Below are 18,420 nucleotides of genomic sequence, written 5' to 3'. Positions count from 1 at the left end.
GAATACTTCATAAATTATAGATACATTGGAGACGTATCAAAGTACATCCTATCCTGACTAAAGGTGGTCTTCGTCTGCAAAGCTTCTAGTCATGACGCGCTGGTGGGCTCGATGATGACATCCGTCCTGCCGAGCCCGTGGTCTTGGTCTTGTTGCATCGAACAGGTAAGCTTTGGGGATTCCTTGGGAACCCGTGCGCTGGCTTTGTCCCTCTAGCACCAAAGTGCAAACTGTCCTTGCATGCGCCTGCTGGCGCCGTCCTGGCCCCATTCGTCATGGCTCACGTCACCGTGCGCCTCGTGAGGTGGGTGCGAGCCTAGAGATGCCCGCTCCTCGGGAGGCAGCCTCGGGGGGGGGGGGGTGCTCCTCGGGAGGCCTTGATGTAGTTTGCCTCGCGAGGCGGGGGCCCTCGCGAGGGTCTTGTTCGTGAAGTCTTGATGCTGGGACGCGTCGGGCCGTTGGTGGAGCCACGCCCTGGGTCGTAGGCAGACGGGTCTGGGTACCCCCGGTCCCAGAACCCCGACATTGCTTTAGGGGAGTAAATCAATATTTGAGAGGATCATTGGGTCCCTTCTAGCTTGCCGAGAATGGTTCATACTAATGAGCTCATCCCCCCCCCCCCCCCGCCCATGCAGGTGCTTGGGACGAGGATCTTGTGAGCAATTTTTTCCTCCCGGTGGATGCTGAAAGAATGTTGCAAATCCCTCTCTCGGTGCACCTGAATGATGACTTTATAGCAAGGTACAAGACCAAATCTTACTCCTTTTAGTTCGGTCTGCTTTTACACCGAATGGGAACATCAATTTGGGTCTAGAATCATTGCAAATGAAGGGACTTCTAATGTGAATCCAGGGTGGTCCGAAGTGTGGAAGTTGGCAGTTAAAAGCAAAGTTAAAATATTTATTAGGTGCACTCTCAAGGGAGTGATCCCCCCGCATGGCAGTCCTCTCCCACAAGCACATAAATGCTTCACCATCCTGCCCTATTTGTCACCCAGGTGATGAAGATATTCATCATCTTACATGTACTCGTGCACATAAAGATTGGAAGGCTCGTGGACTATACAACATCATTGATCAAGCTTTGGCTATGGACCGTTCGGGTTCAGTTGTTTTGGAAGAAATCCTTCAATGGCCGACAAGAAAGTTCTGGGTTCTTGGCTAGCTAGGCTTACAAGAAACGGTGATTGTTGCATCTTGGTACATTTGGTTTAAACACAGAGAAGCTCGGAAGGGTGTGCATGTTAAACCTTCTTTTAGTTCAGCCCTTGCTATCCAGGCACTTGCAACCAATTATGCAAAGAAGAACCCTCAAGAGCAGGCGAATAACCCGGGTTGGGAGAAACCTCCTCCCGGTTCATACAAGTTGAATACCGATGCATCATATTTTGAGGATGGTTCATGATCAATTATTGATGTCCTTCAAAATAGCCTTGGGGAGGCGATCTCATGTATGACTAAACCTTTCGATCATGTTACGGATGTGCAACAGCTGAAGCTATGGCTCTTTGCCGAGGACTCGGTTAGTATGTGATATTGGGTGCTCGAAGATCATGGTGGAATCTGACTGTCTTGAGCTCATCAATGCTTGCACATGATATTATGATATTTTGGCTCCATATTCTACAATATTGGGGGCGGATTGATTTCAGCATGCTCATGAAATGTCATCGATTTACTTTAGGCATTAACCCAGGGAAGCAAATAACTTGGCACGCTTGCTAGTTAGACATGCTTATGACTCAAAAGTTATATACGATCCTCCTAGCTTTCTATTATCGCATGTTCTAAATGATGTAACATTGTCACCTATTTATGCAATAAAGTGCCAAGAGGCTTCCCCTTGAGAGAAAAAAATGTGTATTGATGGGGCGGGGGTTTGAGAAATAGGGCCACCGTCACGTGGACCGACACATGAGGGGCCGAGCCTATGCGGTCCGCGGACAAGTGGATGAATACGGATCATGGCATTGGCAGCACATACGGCTTGTCAATCGTGACCACCCTCCTCCCGCCAGCAACAAATTTTTTAGAAGAAAAGAAGATCCTAAAGTGGAACCGTGCATGGAAGGGAAGATGTATCAAACGTTGGATGCAGAGGGTCCGGGCACGGCAAGGGTGTGGGGCGTGAGGCGCTGGAACTGCAGCATCCGCGCGTAGCATCCGTCGGGGTGATGGTTGAGCAGATGCGAGTGCGACCCTTGCTCCACCACCTTGCCGTCGTCGATCACCGCGATGGTGTGCGCGTTCCGCACCGTGGCCAGCCGGTGCGCCACCACGATGGTCGTTCGCCCTGACCCTGACCCGGCCCGGTCCAGCGCCTCCTGCACGCACCGCTCCGACTCGGCGTCCAGGGCACTCGTCGCCTCGTCCAGCAGCATGATGGCCGCCTGCTTCACCAGCGCTCGCGCGATGGCGATCCGCTGCCGCTGCCCTCCCGACAGCTGCACCCCGCGCTCCCCGACGCACGTCTTGTACCCTTCCGGCAGCGCCGACACGAACTTGTGCGCGTTGGCCTGCGTTGCCGCCTCCACCACCTCCGCCTCGGTCGCGCCCTCGCGCCCGTAGGCGATGTTGTCGTGGATGGTGCCGGCGAAAAGAAACGGCTCCTGCGGCACCATGGCCACCACTCGCCGCAGCGCCTTGAGGTTGTACTTGCGGATGTCCTTGCCGTCCAGGAGCACGCGCCCGGAGCTGGGCTCGTAGAAGCGCTGGATGAGCGCCAGCACGGAGCTCTTGCCGCACCCGCTGGGCCCCACCAGCGCCAGCGTCCGGCCTGCGCGCGCGCGGAGGCTCAGGTCCCGGAACACCTGAATGTCCGGCCGCGACGGGTACGAGAAGTCGACGTGCTTCAACTCCACGTCGCCCCTGGGCCGCTCGGGGACGGCTGCGGCGTCCACGTCGTCGGGCTCGATCTCCGTCTTGCGGTCGATGGTCTCGAACACCGACTGCATGGCCCGCCCGCCCTTGATGAAGTCCGGCGCCAGCGTCAGCGTCTCAGCGGCACCGTTGGCGGAGACCATGAGCACCATGAAGACGCGGATGGTCTTGGAGAAGTCGGAGATGCCGTGCTTCACCAGCCACGCAGCGTACCACAGGCCCAGCGCGTAGGACGCGTACAGCAGGAACTGCGCCACACCGTAGCCGATGCCGGCGATCTGGCCCTTCCAGAAGCAGCGCCGGAGCGGCCTCTGCAGGTTGGCCTCGAAGAGCCTCGTGATCTTGTCCTCCGAGTTGAACGCCGCCACGGTGCGCACGTTGGCCACAGCCTCCCCCGCAATCTGCGTCGCCTTGGCGTGCGCGCCTTCCAGGTCACCCGAGAAACCCTTCATGAACATCTTCTGCAGGACGGTGGCGCCGACGACGAGTGGGAAGACGGCGAGGAGCACGAGCGCGAGGCGCCACTGCAGGACGAACCCGGCCGTGCATGCGACGAGCATAAGCGCCGAGTTCTGCACGATGATGGAGATGCGGTCCCCGATGGCGGAGCGCACGTTCTGGGCGTCCAGCGCGAGCCTGGCAGCGATGTGCGCACTCGCATTGGCCTCCATGTCGAACCAGGCCATCTCGTTGCGGAGCACCGCCGTGAGCATCTTCTCGCGCACGCGCTTGGTGAGGTTCTCGCCCACCGTGTCCCAGAACAGGTGCTGCACGGTGTTGAAGAGCAGCGCGGCGGAGGACATGCCGATGAGGAGGTAGCAGTACTTGGTGATCTCCCGGTCCATGTGCCTCGGGTCCGGCGTGTAGTAGATGCTGAGCACCGCGCTGAGGATGTAGGCGAAGATGGCGCTGAAGGAGCCGCACACCATGGACCCCACGGAGCCGGCGAGCGCGTAGCCCCACTCCGGCGAGTTCATCTTGGCCAGCCGCCAGAAGGAGCTGGCCTGCGCACGGAACGCGAGCTTCTCCATTCCCATGCCCATCCGGTGGGCGGCCGGGTCATGTATGACGGACAGGCTGAAGTCGGCGGTGGAGAAGTCGGAGAGGCGGCGGGAGTAGGGCGAGCGGCCGTAGGAGGAGTTGCGCATCATGATGGGTGAGCTGACGGAGTTGCGGGCGCTGGAGGGCCTTGCGCTGCTCCTCCTGGCGCTGACGAGGGCCGCCTCGTGCGCCTGCTCCTGCATGCGGATGAGCTTGGCGTACGCGCCGCTGTCCCCTCTGGCCATGAGGTCGTCGTGCGCGCCCATCTCGGAGACGGCGCCAGCCTGCAGGACGGCGACGAGGTCGGCCTTGCGGATGGTGGAGAGCCTGTGCGCGATGACGAGGGTGGTGCGGCCGATCATGAAGCGGTCCAGCGCCTCCTGCACGAGCTTCTCCGACTCGGAGTCCAGCGCGCTGGTGGCCTCGTCCAGGAGGAGGATGGCCGGGTTCTTGAGCATCGCACGGGCAATGGCGATCCGCTGCCTCTGGCCGCCGGAGAGCTGCAGGCCGCGCTCCCCCACCTGTATCACCATGTTCAAACATATTGACTTTTGTCAGTATGCATGTGCGCTTGTTTATGTGGGAATTTTGACTGGAGGCCAGCTTAATTTTGTACTAGTAGAATGTGACAGAATTGTTTATGGTGGAATTTTGACTGGGAGTAGAGCCAGGGCATGGTGCTATCTTCCCCACGTGATGGGGTCGGTGTCGATGGAGTACTAGGGAAGGGAGCTTGGGTCAGTAGCCCATGTGCTTGCTTGGATCAATTATCAGTGGCAGCTTTTGGTCAAATAAGTGCTGTGCCACTGCCACTGCCACTGCTGAAAAAATAATAAAAACTAAAAGCACCATCGGACGTACTCCTACTAGTGGACAAAGCATGCTTGAATCTTGTGAGATCAACTTGACATTCCTGACAAAACGCCGACCTGGAATTAGTTTACCGCTGGGCTGGAGCGGAATAAAGAGGCAGCAAAAGAGTAGTGTGAAATCATGGCCTATTCTTGGGCTCGGCTCAGCTGCTTGTGTTGTGTTGGTTAGTTTGTGGTGAGAAAGGGACTTTTCGAAAATGGAGGAGGCAGGCAGGCTGGTACGTAACTGTTACCAACTCCTAACAGCAGCATTTATTTAAAGCAACATGCTCCTAACAAACAAACAAACAATAGCTTCTTTTTCTTCTTCTTCTTCGTGGTGTGGTGAAATAGTATTGCACTAGTAACAAATGGGCCCTGTGATGGAGCCCAGTAGAGAAGGTGTCATCATGTGATGTTGTTGCCTAACAAACAAACAAATGGAGCACCAAGCATCCGATCTGAGCCGGGGGTATCTAGCTAGCTACTCTCCTCTATCAACTCCTCCACGGCAAAGGGGCCAATGATGGGATGGGTGTGATGAGGAAAAAAGGATGGTGGAAAGGGCAAAGCTATCTATCTATCTACTATGCCAAGCCTAATGGCGCATGGATCGGGCGGATAAAAAGGAAGAAGCTAGCTAGCACGCGCGGCGCGGGGTGATGATATGATTGCCGGAGTGACCAACGGACGGACCTGCGTGTCGTAGCCGTCGGGGAGCTTGATGATGAAGGAGTGGGCGTTGGCGACCCTGGCGGCCTCCTCCATCTCCACCTGGCTCGCCTCCTCCCTCCCAAGCAGCAGGTTCTCCCTGATGCTCGTCGCGAACAGCGCCGGCTCCTGGCTCACCAGGCCGATCTGCGACCGCAGCCACCGCAGCTTCAGATCCTTGAGCTCAACACCGTCAAGCATGATTTGCCCTGCTCGCATTTTGACAAGCGCCTACTAACTCACTCCTTCCAAATGTAATGTAAATTATAATCGAGTAAGAAAGAAAACTTGAGAGTCGGACCTGAACTCGGGTCGTAGAACCTCTCGATCAGGGACACCACCGTACTCTTCCCGGAGCCAGAGCTGCCAACCAGAGCGATCGTCTTCCCTGCCGGTACGCTTAGAGAGAAGCGGCGCAGAATCGGCGTGTCCGGCCGGGACGGGTACGCGAACTCCACGTTCCTCAGCTCCAGCCGCCCGGTCACCGACTCCAGCTCCACGCCTTCCTTGGTGACGCCTGGCGTGTGGTCGATGATACGGAAGATCTTCGCGGCCGCAACCCTCGCCTTGGCAAACGCCGCCATGCTCGGCGCCGACTGCCCAAGAGCGCTGTCGCGCAAACACAACAATCCATCAATACAAAATGTCACAACTGACTAGAAATGCCATCTTTCAGTCCTTCAATAAATAAAGAGGAGAGGAGTAATAAGACGACTTACAGTCCGCCGATCATGACGGAAAACATGGTGGCGATGGCCAGCCCGCCGTTGGTGTGGTGGCCGCGAACGAGGTGCCCGCCGTACCAGAGGAGCAGAGCGTAGCAGCAGAAGACGGTGAAGTAGGTGCCGCCCAGCCCGAGGCCCTTGGCAAAGCCGTTCCGGTAGCCGATGCTCTGCGCCACGGCTAGCGCCGCCGAGTAGGCCTGCGCCACCCGCTGCTCACCCACGAATGACTGCACGATCCGTATCTGCGACAGGGCCTGCTCCGCGATGTTGCTGGCGCTGGACAGCGCGTCCTGGCTCTTGGAGGAGAGCTTGCCCATGGTGGCGGCGGTGAGGCCGCCGATGACGGCGATGAGCGGCACGACGGCGAGCGTGACGAGCGCGAGCTGCCACGCTGCGGTGAAGCCGACGACGAAGCCGGCGACGAAGGTGGCCATGTAGTGGATGAGGTTGCCGAGCTTCTCGCTGATGGCGTCCTGGACGATGACAGCGTCGGCGTTGATGGCATAAATGACGTCGGAGGTGCGCACGTCGGTGTCGAAGAAGGAGACGTCCTGCTTGAGCGCCGCCTGGAGGTACCGGATCCGCATCCGAGTGGACTGCCGCTCGCCGGTCCACATCCAGCAGGAAATCTCGGCCCAGGACGACGCCCAGATGGCGGCGCCGACGACGAGGAAGTAGAAGGCGTACCTGACGACGAGGCGGACCATGGTGTCCGGGTCGTCGGCGTGGGAGCCGAAGGAGTCGACGAGGTCGGCGAAGAAGCGGAGGAAGACGGGGAGGGAGCAGCCATGGACGAGAGCGCCGAGCGTGCCCACGGCCATGAGGACGCGATCTAGGCCGTCGGCGAAGCGGAACAAGTCGCGCAGAGCGGCCGCCGGCGCCGGAGGGGGCGGCTTCTCGTCGGCAGGCGGCTTGGCATTGGGCGGAAGCTGCTCCGTCTCCAGTGGCGCGGGAGGCGGCGAGCGAGGAGGAGGGGGGGAACCTGACGCATTGTTGGTGGTAGCTGCTGCGACGGCCGGTGCTGGCGTGGATTGCTCTGCTGCTTCTGGCTCCGGGTGCGGTGGGTGAAACAAGTGTGGGGGCTGGGAGGTGGAGGGGAGGTGGAAGGCCTCGAGCTCCGGGCGGGCCCACTCGGCGTCGGCGTCGGCGTCGGCGTCGGCGCCGTGGACGACGACGCGAGCCTTGATCTCTTCAGGGTCGCTAGACATCGGGACGGCAAGGCACGGAGGGGGAGCCGGAGAACTCCTCCCTCCCACCAGGGTCGCTTTCCCTCTGCTCTGCTCTGCTCTCCTCTCCTCTCCTCTGTTTCGCGCCTCCGTCTCGTCTTGTCAAGTGTGTGTGGGGGACTGGCAGAGGCTGCTGCTTCTCCATCCCCTTCCTGCTTATAAGATGTGTAGGGATCTACAATGGGGACAAGGGCCCACCGTATTTGGCATGAATTATTCCCCTCTCTACGTCTCACCCCACCCCCAATCCTGTTTATACACTCCACATTCTCTTTAACACGGTACAAAATGCACACACTCACACTCCTATCTATAATGTTTCTTTAGCAAAAGAATCAAATCCCATCTCTGTAGTAATTTGTTTACGTCCATAATCGTGAGTAAGTGGAAACTGCATGTTGAGCGCACATTCCTTTTCCCACGACTTTGTCAACGAAGATGCTCGCGGTACACTTCCCCGTACAGTGCAGTGGTTCTTCTTTCGTGAGTTCGGCCCTGTTTGGTTCATAAGTCTTAGGACTTTTTTGTCCCAACTTATAAGTTTTAAGTCCCTAAAAAGTCACTACTTGTTTGGTTCCTGGGATTTAACATGGACTAAAAGACCATATTACAACTATAAGTCCTTATAAAACTCTCCTTAAGAGTCTTATTTCATAAGTTCAAAATGTTCATTTTAAGTCCTTATAAATTTCTCCTGTTTGGTTTAGATGGGACTTACAAAGACTTTTTTAAGTCCCTACACCAATAAGACCCTGGAAACAAACACCCTCTTCCTACCGGTGCCGATGTGGTGCCCTCAAATGACTTTTCGAGAGGTGTGCTGTGCACATTAGAGCAGCTTCAACGCGCCGCCGACCCAAACCGATGCACGCTTTGTCTATTTTTTGTTCGTTTATGCCGGCGGAGCGTTTGGCGTCCGTCCTGTTTTTAGTTTGGGTTGGTAGTGTGTCAATGCGGTGACTCGTATTTGCCCGCACGGCCAGCTTGCCGCCATTTTTCAACCAATATAGACATATTTTACATAGTTTTATAAGCAAACAAATATAGCATAGTTTACAAGCCAAATAAAAATTAAATGGTCTTAAATACATTTAAAAAAAGATATATCTATTGATTCCCAATATGAGCTCACATATACTCAACCAAATCATCTTGCAGTTGAATGTGAGTTTCCTAATCACACATTTAATGATGAAATTGAGTGAACTATGCAAACGTTGCCGCTCCTCCATACTCAGGCACAACATTGTCATCCTAGAACTGAAAACCTTGATCGTAGATACGTTTCAGGCGCTCATTCTTTATGATCATATTATGCATGATCACACAAACAGTCATCACCTCCCACAATTTCTTGGTGCTCCAAGTTCTAGCAGGATACCGAACGATGCCCCATCGAGGTTGGAGAACACCAAAGACATGCTCGACATCCTTCTTATCACTCTCTTGCTCTTGAGCAAATCTCCTCCTCTTCTCTCCGACAGGGTTGGGGATTGTCTTCACAATAACGATCCACTAATGATAGATACCATCAGCTAGGTAGTATCATTTGTTGTAGTCTGCCTGTTGATATTAACATTCACCAGCGGGCAGTTGCCTTCGGCAAGCCTTGCAAAATCGGCGAGCGTTGAAGCACGTTGATATCATCGTGGGATCTGAACATGCTGAAGAAAGAGTGCCAGATCCAGAGATCTTATGGCACGACCTCAAGTATGACAGTGCAAGTCTTGACATGGCCCCTATATTGCTCTTGCCAAGTAGAAGTGCAGTTCTTCCACTCCCAATGCATGCAGTCTATGATGCCAAGCATCCCTGCGAAGCCCCTGCTGGCATTCATCGCCAACAAGCGGGTTGTATCTTCAGCATTTAGCTCTCTCAAGTACTCAGGGCGAAACACTACAATCACAGCCTTACAGAACTTGTACATGGAGTCTAGGCATGTAGATTGGCTCATACAAACGTACTCATCAATGAGATCACCAGGCTCTTCGTACGCAAGCATCCAGATAGCTACAATGCAGTTCCGATAAGAAGAGAAGTCGTTCCAAGGGCATCCTCCTTGCACTCGAAATAATTAGCGTATCCGACCACCCCCTCCCGAATACGGTTGAAAACATGCCTAGCCATACGAAAATGGCGTCAGAATTAGTGATGTTTGAAGAGCGGGTTGGGTGTCTCAAAGTAGTCCTTCCAAACAAGGAAATGTCCGCTCTCTCAGTTGCGATCCAACGCTGGAGTGTGCCCCGAGATCGAGCCTAGGAACAACGACCGCGACCTACTAAGGTGGTCGTGTACACGATAGCCACCATGTCCTCATCATCGAATGAGGAATTATCGAAGTCGCAGAGAAAATTGTGGAAAAAAACTCATCGGCAGAGTCCATTTGTACCTTGGGGGCAAATTGTCGAACAGCTTGCGGGCGTCGTCGAAGAAGCTGGCCGGCGAAGAGATGCGTGCCTCCCCTGGACCAGGTAGCTGGCCTGACGGCGTCAGACGAAGGAGCTGGCCTGGGGGCGCGGTGGGAGACTTCGTGCTCGCGGCGATGTCGGGGTGGGGGAAAGCCGCGGTGAGGCGGTGGTGCTGGCGAGGTGGGAGGTGGTGGTGTGCGAGGGAGGTGTGTGGACGCGGACTGCTGGTAGGGGCACCAAAACTGGCAGCGGCGACGGGGTGGGATGGGCTAGTGCTTGCTGTCAAGGGGTGGAAGAGAATGGTGTATGTGCTACCGACTGGCGGGCTAAGGAAAGAAGTAGACGAGCGTCGTACGCCTTCGCTACGTGTCCGCACCTACATAAATGAGGCTTAAATTTGAAACATAAATGAATCGTCAATAAATAAAAAGTGAACACACGTTTATTTGGATCGGCCCGTTTGGCTGACATTTCTGTCCGTGGCGAGCCAAACAAATATGCACGGACGAAATGGGTCAGTTTGTCAGAGTTGCTCTTATTTTCTTTGCTGCATTATTCTACCATAGCGCGTGCAGCTGCACGATTGACTGTCTACCTTGCCGGCGAGGCTTTGGCTAAGCTTGGACGAGAAGACTACGTATCTGCATGCATGGACCGGTCAACCAGGCAGACAGTCTGTGGAGCAGCATGCAGCAAAGAAGAAGAAAACGTGCGACACAAGCTAGTTTGGTTTTTCTTTTAACACAGCTAGTTTCGTATTTTTATAGTGTTGACAGAAGAAATGCCAAATCCAGATTAGGAAAGAAACATGCAGAGTTACAGGGACTTATTTTATACTTTCTCCGTTCCTAAATATTTGTCTTTATACATATTTCAACAAGTGACTACATACGAAACAATAAATCTACACTCTAAAATATGTTTATATACATTTGTATGTGATAGTTCATTTGAAATCTTTAAAAAGATAAATATTTAGAAATAGAGGGAGTAGCTTGTAGGAGCTTATTCTCAAAATAAACCAGAAACTCAGAGAAATTGTTTTGAAGGAAATGACTTACTTATCCCCCCCCCCCCCCCCTTTGGGATTTTCACCCCCTTCAGGCTTCGTTCGGTTAATCCTCTCCCCAAGAGGATTAGAAGGGATTGGCAAGGATTGGTTCATATTTTGACTTAAAAGAGGTTTAAATCCTCCTCAAACCCCTTCAATCCACTCGGATTTACACGCAACCGAACAAGGCCTCAATGAGAAAAGTTGGGGAGGGGGTGCTTCCCGCAAGAGTCCACTTAAAATCAAAATGGTATTCACTCGCAAAAATAAAATTAAAATCAAACGGATATAGCCCATTGCCGCTGGTTTTCACACTTATTACAGCGAGGTTGACATCAAGCTCAATCCCCACGTCACATCTGAACGAGACTCACAGAAAAACAAATCGACCAAGCCTGCGCAGTAGCTCATCAACAAAGGTGAGCTCCTCTACGTCTTGTTCCCTGTTTTTTTGGCACATGTACTACCCTGATGAATGCTTCTGTATGATGTTGATTTGAGTTGTGGTATATCTACTAGATGTATACTACTAGATGTTTATTTCAGGCTACGAGATGATGTTGATTTTTTTTTCGGTAGCCTACTACAACTATTTCATACAAAGGCTACTAGATGATGTTGATTTTTTTGCTTGTGTGCAGTTGTAGTAGCCTCCGAATGCTGCAGTATACTACTAGATGTCTATTTGATAGAAGTGCAGTATACTACTAGATGTCTATTTGATAGAACATAATTACGATTTTTTGTATTGGCACCGAGGTTGTTTCATTGCATATGAATGCAATTCTCTATTTTTCCTTCATATTAATTACCGCAATTCTTTTGTATTGGCATGATGAAAAGTAGATGAAAGCATAGTGGGACACTGTTTAATCAAAACAAGAATACAGTCCAAGGGCATTACAGACTTTTTGCTCGCTATATAGCACAGATAAACTAAAAAAACAGGCATTGAAAATAATTAGTTGACTTATTATCTGGTGCTTATTTTCACTAGATAGCTCAAAAGAACTAGCACTAAGCTCCCGGGAAGTAGATGGGGCGTTGTCATGCGTCGAGGCTTTGTCGGTGTGTGGCTCATCACACTGGGATTAGACTCCTCCTCGGATTCTTTCTCAACGGCCTTAGGATCAGATTCTTCTTTCTTTTCCCATGAATGCACAGGCTATGCTAGAAATACTCTTCTTCTTCTTCTTCTTCTTCTTCTTCTTCTTCTTCTTTGTTGAATTTCCTCACAAGCAATGCAAGCTCTTTGTAAATTTCTTCAAGGCCACTAGAACTGCTCGGAGAATACTCAAGATTTGTTGAACCTGTTTCAGTTGTTGTGACAATTGTACGTCTTGTTGGAGAGGCCGAGATTTAACTCAGAAGACCAAGTCTTCACCTTATTCTCCTTGAGCTAAGGTCAGTTAGACCTCGCCCAATCACTCATGGTAAGTCTTTAAGGTAGACTTATGAAACCTTTACAAAATGGTTCAGTAACACTCCATAATGGACTCTTCTTCTACATCTTCTTTTTTTCATCATCATCTTCTTCTTCTAAACTAAACTACACTGAACTAAAATAAACTAAATTAAACTAAACTAAACATAAACCTAAAACTAAACTAAACTAAACATAAAACTAAAAGTAAAAAAACAGAAGAAAAAATGGTGAGGAGCTCACCGCAGGGGAGGGGGCAGCCGGTGGAGGAGGGGTGGCCCGGTGGAGTAGGTCCACCATTTGGGAGGGGGGCGGTGCCGCGGTCTGCCTCACGGCGGCGCTCGACGCCCGCCGTAGAGGAGGGGGTGGGGCGGCCTGGGCAGGGCGCGCGGCGTGACGGCCGTGGGGCGGCGGGGCAGGGGCGCGGGGGGCCAGGGCGGTGGGATGGCCGCCGCAGGGGAGGGGGCGGGGCGGCCTGGGCAGGACGGTGGGGCGGTGGGGGCCAGGGGCGGCGGGGCGGTGGGGGGCCAGGGGCGGCGGGGGAGCCTTCCGATCGGGGCACAGTGGGGGTCGGGGGCGCGGTGGCCGACGGCAGTTGGGCTCAGGTGCGGGTGTTAGGGAGAGAGAGAAGAGTGAGATAGGAGGCATGGGCAATGGCCGTTACATAACCAATTCTTTGCCGTCTGCTGGCAGACGGCAAAGAGGTGGTAGACGGCAAAGAGGTGGTGCTGGTGGGCTGTTAGGGTTTAGGCCTCCACTGGACCCCACCCACCTATTTGCCGTCTCCTAGCGGATGGTAAAAATTGGCTGATGGCAAATAGGATCTTTGCCATTAGCCAGTTCTTTGCCGTCGGTTTTCCAGAAGCAGACGACAAAGGCCTTCTTTGTCGTCCGCTAGCAAACGGCAAAGACCCGACTCATGGTAAATTCTCTATTTCCAGTAGTGAACCACACACCCCTTCATGTATCTATGCCACTAGCCTTTGTCCATCTTCCCGACAGATGCACTTCAATTTCTCCCCATTCGGCTGCTTTCTGTACAGAATGCTATCAACAAACTGATACATACTTGACTGGCGGGCTACTTTCGCAGCTTCTTCTTGTTCATTGGAAAGTTGACTTGTTTATAGGTAATGGACTATCCGTTGTGCCATTGCGGGAGCCTGTGCCTCGACGGCAAGGACTAAATGCATCTCTTCCTCTACGGGAGCGCTTGTCTCGATGACTAGGACCTAGGGCCCTGCCGAAGCCTGCTGCTCACCGGCAAGCATCGGGTTGTTTTCGGCAAGCTCCTTGTCGACAGCTGTTGGAAGCTCTGCCTCCTCTAGCCATTTCATAATTGGATATCGTCATTCAAATCTGTTATGACAACTGTTTGGTAAGCAGGGATTCGAATCAAACAATAAATACCAACTAAGTACTCACCAGAATTCAGCTTTCTCCTCTTGTCTGGCCTCATCAATGGTACAACCAAAAGGTTGATTAAGAAGGAGCACAAATGTACTTGCTTCCACAAGTAATTTCTTGGCGGCAAGCTTCAACAGGTCGTCGGCAATGCTGTTCTTAGCACGAGGAACATGCTCTGCCTATAGACTGTCAAAGTCGATTCCAACTTCCTCACTTACTCCACATATGCCTCCATAAATGGTCTCTCGTAATCCTTGTTAACTTGCTTCACCACTAACTACGGGTCACCTCTGATGATCATGTTTCTGATACCAAGGTTGATTGTGATGCAGAGTCCGGCAAGCAACCCTTCATACTCAGTAGTATTGTTGGTGGGCTACTCCCGGGGAAACTTCATCTGAACCACATACTTAAGATGCTCTCCGGTGGGCGCGACAAAGCAACACTCTAGCACCAGCACCCTGGAACAATAAAGCACCATCAAAGTACATGATCCAGTCTTGGGGCGCTTCCTTGCTGGGAAGCGAGGTCTATGGTATTTCTTCGTCGGGAGTTGGTTTCCATTCTGCAATGAACTCTACCAAGGCTCTGCTTTGGATTATTGATGTACTTTCAAACTTCAAATCAAAGCTCGACATCTCCAACGCCCACTCTACTATCATGCCAGTGGCTTCTGAATTTCTCAAGATGCATTGCAGTGGAAAGCGAGTTACAACGATGATGTGATGTGCTTGGAAGTAATGGCGCAACTTCCTTGAGGCCATGAGGTTGCCAAAGAGCAACTTCTGCACACTAGAGTACCTTGACCTAGCCCCATGGAGACGGGAATTGACAAAGTAAACTGGGTGTTGCACCATCTTCTTCTTCAACACTTATTTTTTGTCCCATTTTCCTACGTTGAACTTGGGTTGTCGGCATCTGACCTTGCCAGAAAATATTCTGGCTTGAGGCTCCGTGGTCGCTATTTCTTTGTCTTCTGCTTCCCTGCAGCCACTAGTGCAGCACTGATTGGTTGCCGCTAAGTATAGCAGCAATGGTTCTCGTGGGATTGGTGCAACTAGTACTGGCGAGAGGAGAGGTACTCCTTCAACTCTTGGAGCGTAGCCTCCGCTTTAGGGGTCCATTGCCTCGGACCTGCTTTTTTGAAGATTTTCAAAAATGGCAAGGCGCGCTCAACTGACCTGGAGATGAACCTTCTTAGAGCTGCAACGCAACCAGCAAGACACCTTATGTCTTTGACGTGCTTCGATGCCTCTAACTGCTCAATTGCCTTGATATTGTCGGGGTTGGCTTCAACTCCATATTGAAATACAAAGAACCCGGGAAGCTTGCTGGACAGGACGTCAAACACACACTTCTCAGAGTGAGCTTCAAGTTGATCTTGCACAAATTTGCAAATGTGAAAGTGCAACTATCCCTGGGTGGTTTTGGTAATTATTAACAACATATAGCTCATTGAACTAATGCTATTTAAAGATGAATATTTCAAGAAATTTCAATGATTGGCATGGCATGGATTAGGAATGTGGACCCCTCAAAATACAAAGGCCAAAGGATTGGCTCAAGCTATAAAGCTCAAGACTCTACATTTTACTTTTAGTGATCCAAGATCTCATTGAGTCCATAGGAAAAGCCAATACTATTAAAAGGGGATGAGGTGTTGCTTAATGGCTTGCTTGCTCAAGATGCTTAGTGATATGCTCCAAAAACCCTCAGCCACTTTCTCATATCCACATATGTCCCAAACTAAAAGTCAAACTCGGACCCACTGATTTGATCTATCTGGCGCCATCGAGTTCATTAGACATAGCCACTGCCAGAAACCCTAGTCACTTTGGTCTCACCGATAGGGATCTCGGTCTCACCGAGATGGGATTACAAACTCTCTGTTTCCCTTGGTAATGTTTCGGTCTAACCAAGATGAGCGATCGGTCCCACCGAGTTTGCAATGCAAACTCTCTATTTCCCCTTCGTAACGTTTCTGCCTCACCGAGATGAGCGAATCGGTCCCACCGAGTTTGCCTGACCAACTCTCTGGTTAGCTTATTACCAAAGTTGGTCCCACCGAGTTTTCCTGACCAACATTCCTGCTGAGGAGAAGAACAAGGCCCTAGTGCCCGAGATGGATGAAGAAGAAGATGCTGAAGCCCAAGTGCTCAGAAAGCTTAAACCAAAGATTCCAGACCACAATGACACTCATCCAGTGGCAGAGGACATGAACATCAGAAAGGATGCAAGATTGGGACTTTGGAGACAGTCTGATCCATAAGTTGTGAGAAGGAGAACTACTATGGACTATATGTTCCACACCAAAGAACAACAAGATTTCTATAAGACCATTCTGCTTGAGAAGAAGCCAATTGTCTGTGATATGAGATGGGTTGGTTGGGAATATATTAAATAAAATGATCATTTTCCAGGTGTACATGACAGTTTCAAATGAAGATCACTTTCCAGGTGTACATGACAGTTTCAAATGAAGATCACTTTCCAGGTGTACATGACAGTTTCCAGATGGACCAAGTTCACTAGTTTACGTTCCAAACGTTGCTTCGGTATCACCGAGTTTATCAATTCGGTAGCTCTGGTATCATTTCAGTAGAGAACTAAAACTAAGTTTTTTGACTCATTTGTTTTGCAAAAATCTCTGCACTTTGTGATGCTCATCTACACTACCTCATCTATATCTATTCACAGGGTTTGCTGTCAGTTTGCCTGCCAAGATGTCTGACCAGAGTGATCGCCAGAATAAATCTGAAGAGCAAGTGCAAATGAGTGAGGGCACTAGTCCCTCAAGCAGCTATGATGAGGGCAAGAGCACACCAAGTAACTTGCCCAAGGCAGCCACTAGAACAAGTAAGAAGAGAACCTCAGACTCTAAGGATGAGGACTATGTGGCTGTTGAGGATGAGGCCACCTCAGATAAGAAAGTGCTGAAGAAAGAATATGCACTGCTGCTGCAACAAAGCCTGGTATGCATAAGAAGACACCAGCAAAGAGAGTCCCAGTGTCAAAGCCAAGGAAAGTTCCAAGAGGGGAAACCATGAAATTCATAATAGAATCAGATGATGGTAAGGCAGTTGGAGATGGCAAGAAGAAGCAGAGGGCAAGAACCACATTTGCAAAAGTTCTTGGAAAGTCAACTATGGTAAGAGATTCAGAAGAACATGAAGAGGAAGAGGATGTTGCACCAGCACCCAAGTCACAAAAGCTTATGGGAGATGCAATCAAGTCAAGGGCTGCTACTTCTAAGCCCAAACCTGCTCCCAAAGCTGCTACTCAAACCACCAAGTTTGCACCCAAGAGAAGCACCAGAAACATTCCTGCTGAGGAGAAGAACAAAGCCCCGGTGCCTGAGATGGATGAAGAAGAAGATGCTGAAGCCCAAGTGCTCAGAAAGCTTAAACCAAAGATTCTAGACCACAATGACACTCATCTAGTGGCAGAGGACATGAACATCAGAAAGGATGCATGATTGAGACTTTGGAGACAGTCTGATCCGTATGTTGTGAGAAGGAGAACTGCTGCGGACTATAGGTTCCGCACCAAAGAACGACAAGATTTCTATCAGACCATTCTGCTTGACAAGAAGCCAATTGTTTGTCATATGAGATGGGTTGATTGGGAATATATTAAAGAGAATGAAGATCACTTTCCAGGTGTACATGACAGTTTCAAAGCTTGTGGACTTAACAAGTTCGTTGGACAGAAGCTCACCAAGTGGAATGATGAGCTAATCATGCAATTCTACTCCACTGCTCATTTCTATCCAGATGGAAGGATAGTGTGGATGTCTGAAGGTATAAGGTACCAGTCAACTGTTGAAGAATGGGAAAAGTTGATCAACGCCCCAGAAGACCATGAGGATGATTTGGATGTGTATGCCAAGAAGAAGAAAGACCACAACTCCATGGCTATATAAGGAAATTCCTGATGAAGCCCTGGAAACTCATAAGTTTGGCTCAGTGAAATATTTGTTGTCTGGTCTGCCTACTATCAACACCATCTTAAGGCATACTTTGTTGCCCAAATCTAGAGATCATAGGATGATAAGAGGACATTCAATCAACTTGTTGCACATTTTTGATGCGCCTCAAAAATTCGAGGTCATGAGTCTGATTGTAGAGATAATCAAGAGGACAACTGCTGACCAGAAAAGATCTTGTGGGTATGCTCCACCCATTCAGGTGCTCATCAACTCAAAGATGGGCACATGCACTTACTTGTTGGACAAGGAGCATTTACCTCTCTACCCAGAATTTGAAGACAACACAATTGTAATGGATAAAAATGAACCTTCATCAGTGCAAGCACAAGAGAAGAGAGCTAAGGCAAAGGCAGAAAAAGCTACAAAGATGCCAACTGTTGAAGAGGCATCTCAAGTGTTCTTGAAGAGCAAACAAGATCAACTTGGATATCTGATCCAATCAACTTTGAGGATTGAGAAGGGCTTGGCCACCCTGACTCAGAATCAGGAGAGCTTGGATAGGATCATTGGACAAAAATTCTATGATCTTGATCTGAAAGTGACTAAGATGCAGACAACAGTTGAGCAGCTCCAGGAGGAAGCAGAGGAGAAGAAAGGGAAGGCAACTACATATGCTTTTCAGCGAGTGCCAAGAGGTCAGAGGTCAGCTGTAGTGCCAGTACCAGATACTAGAGCTACCACATTAGCACTAGCAGCTACAGGTTCAGTGC

The 18,420-nt window shown here is 50.9% G+C and overlaps 1 protein-coding gene across 1 annotated transcript; it reads right to left on the bottom strand.

Moving 5' to 3' along the window:
* Nucleotides 1-1,842: 1,842 nt before the first annotated feature.
* LOC123157967 (ABC transporter B family member 1) lies at nt 1,843-7,576 on the bottom strand. Its single transcript, XM_044576131.1, has 4 exons — nt 6,202-7,576; nt 5,784-6,091; nt 5,468-5,691; nt 1,843-4,441 (listed from the first exon to the last, which is right to left on the bottom strand). Exons 1-4 carry the CDS (start codon nt 7,413-7,415, stop codon nt 2,081-2,083), a joined length of 4,107 nt encoding a protein of 1,368 aa, XP_044432066.1. The 5' UTR covers nt 7,416-7,576; the 3' UTR covers nt 1,843-2,080.
* Nucleotides 7,577-18,420: the final 10,844 nt, after the last annotated feature.

The sequence above is a fragment of the Triticum aestivum genome, chromosome 7B (assembly GCF_018294505.1).
Source record: "Triticum aestivum cultivar Chinese Spring chromosome 7B, IWGSC CS RefSeq v2.1, whole genome shotgun sequence".
NCBI lineage: Eukaryota > Viridiplantae > Streptophyta > Magnoliopsida > Poales > Poaceae > Triticum > Triticum aestivum.
This window is presented reverse-complemented; position numbering and strand designations above follow the sequence as displayed.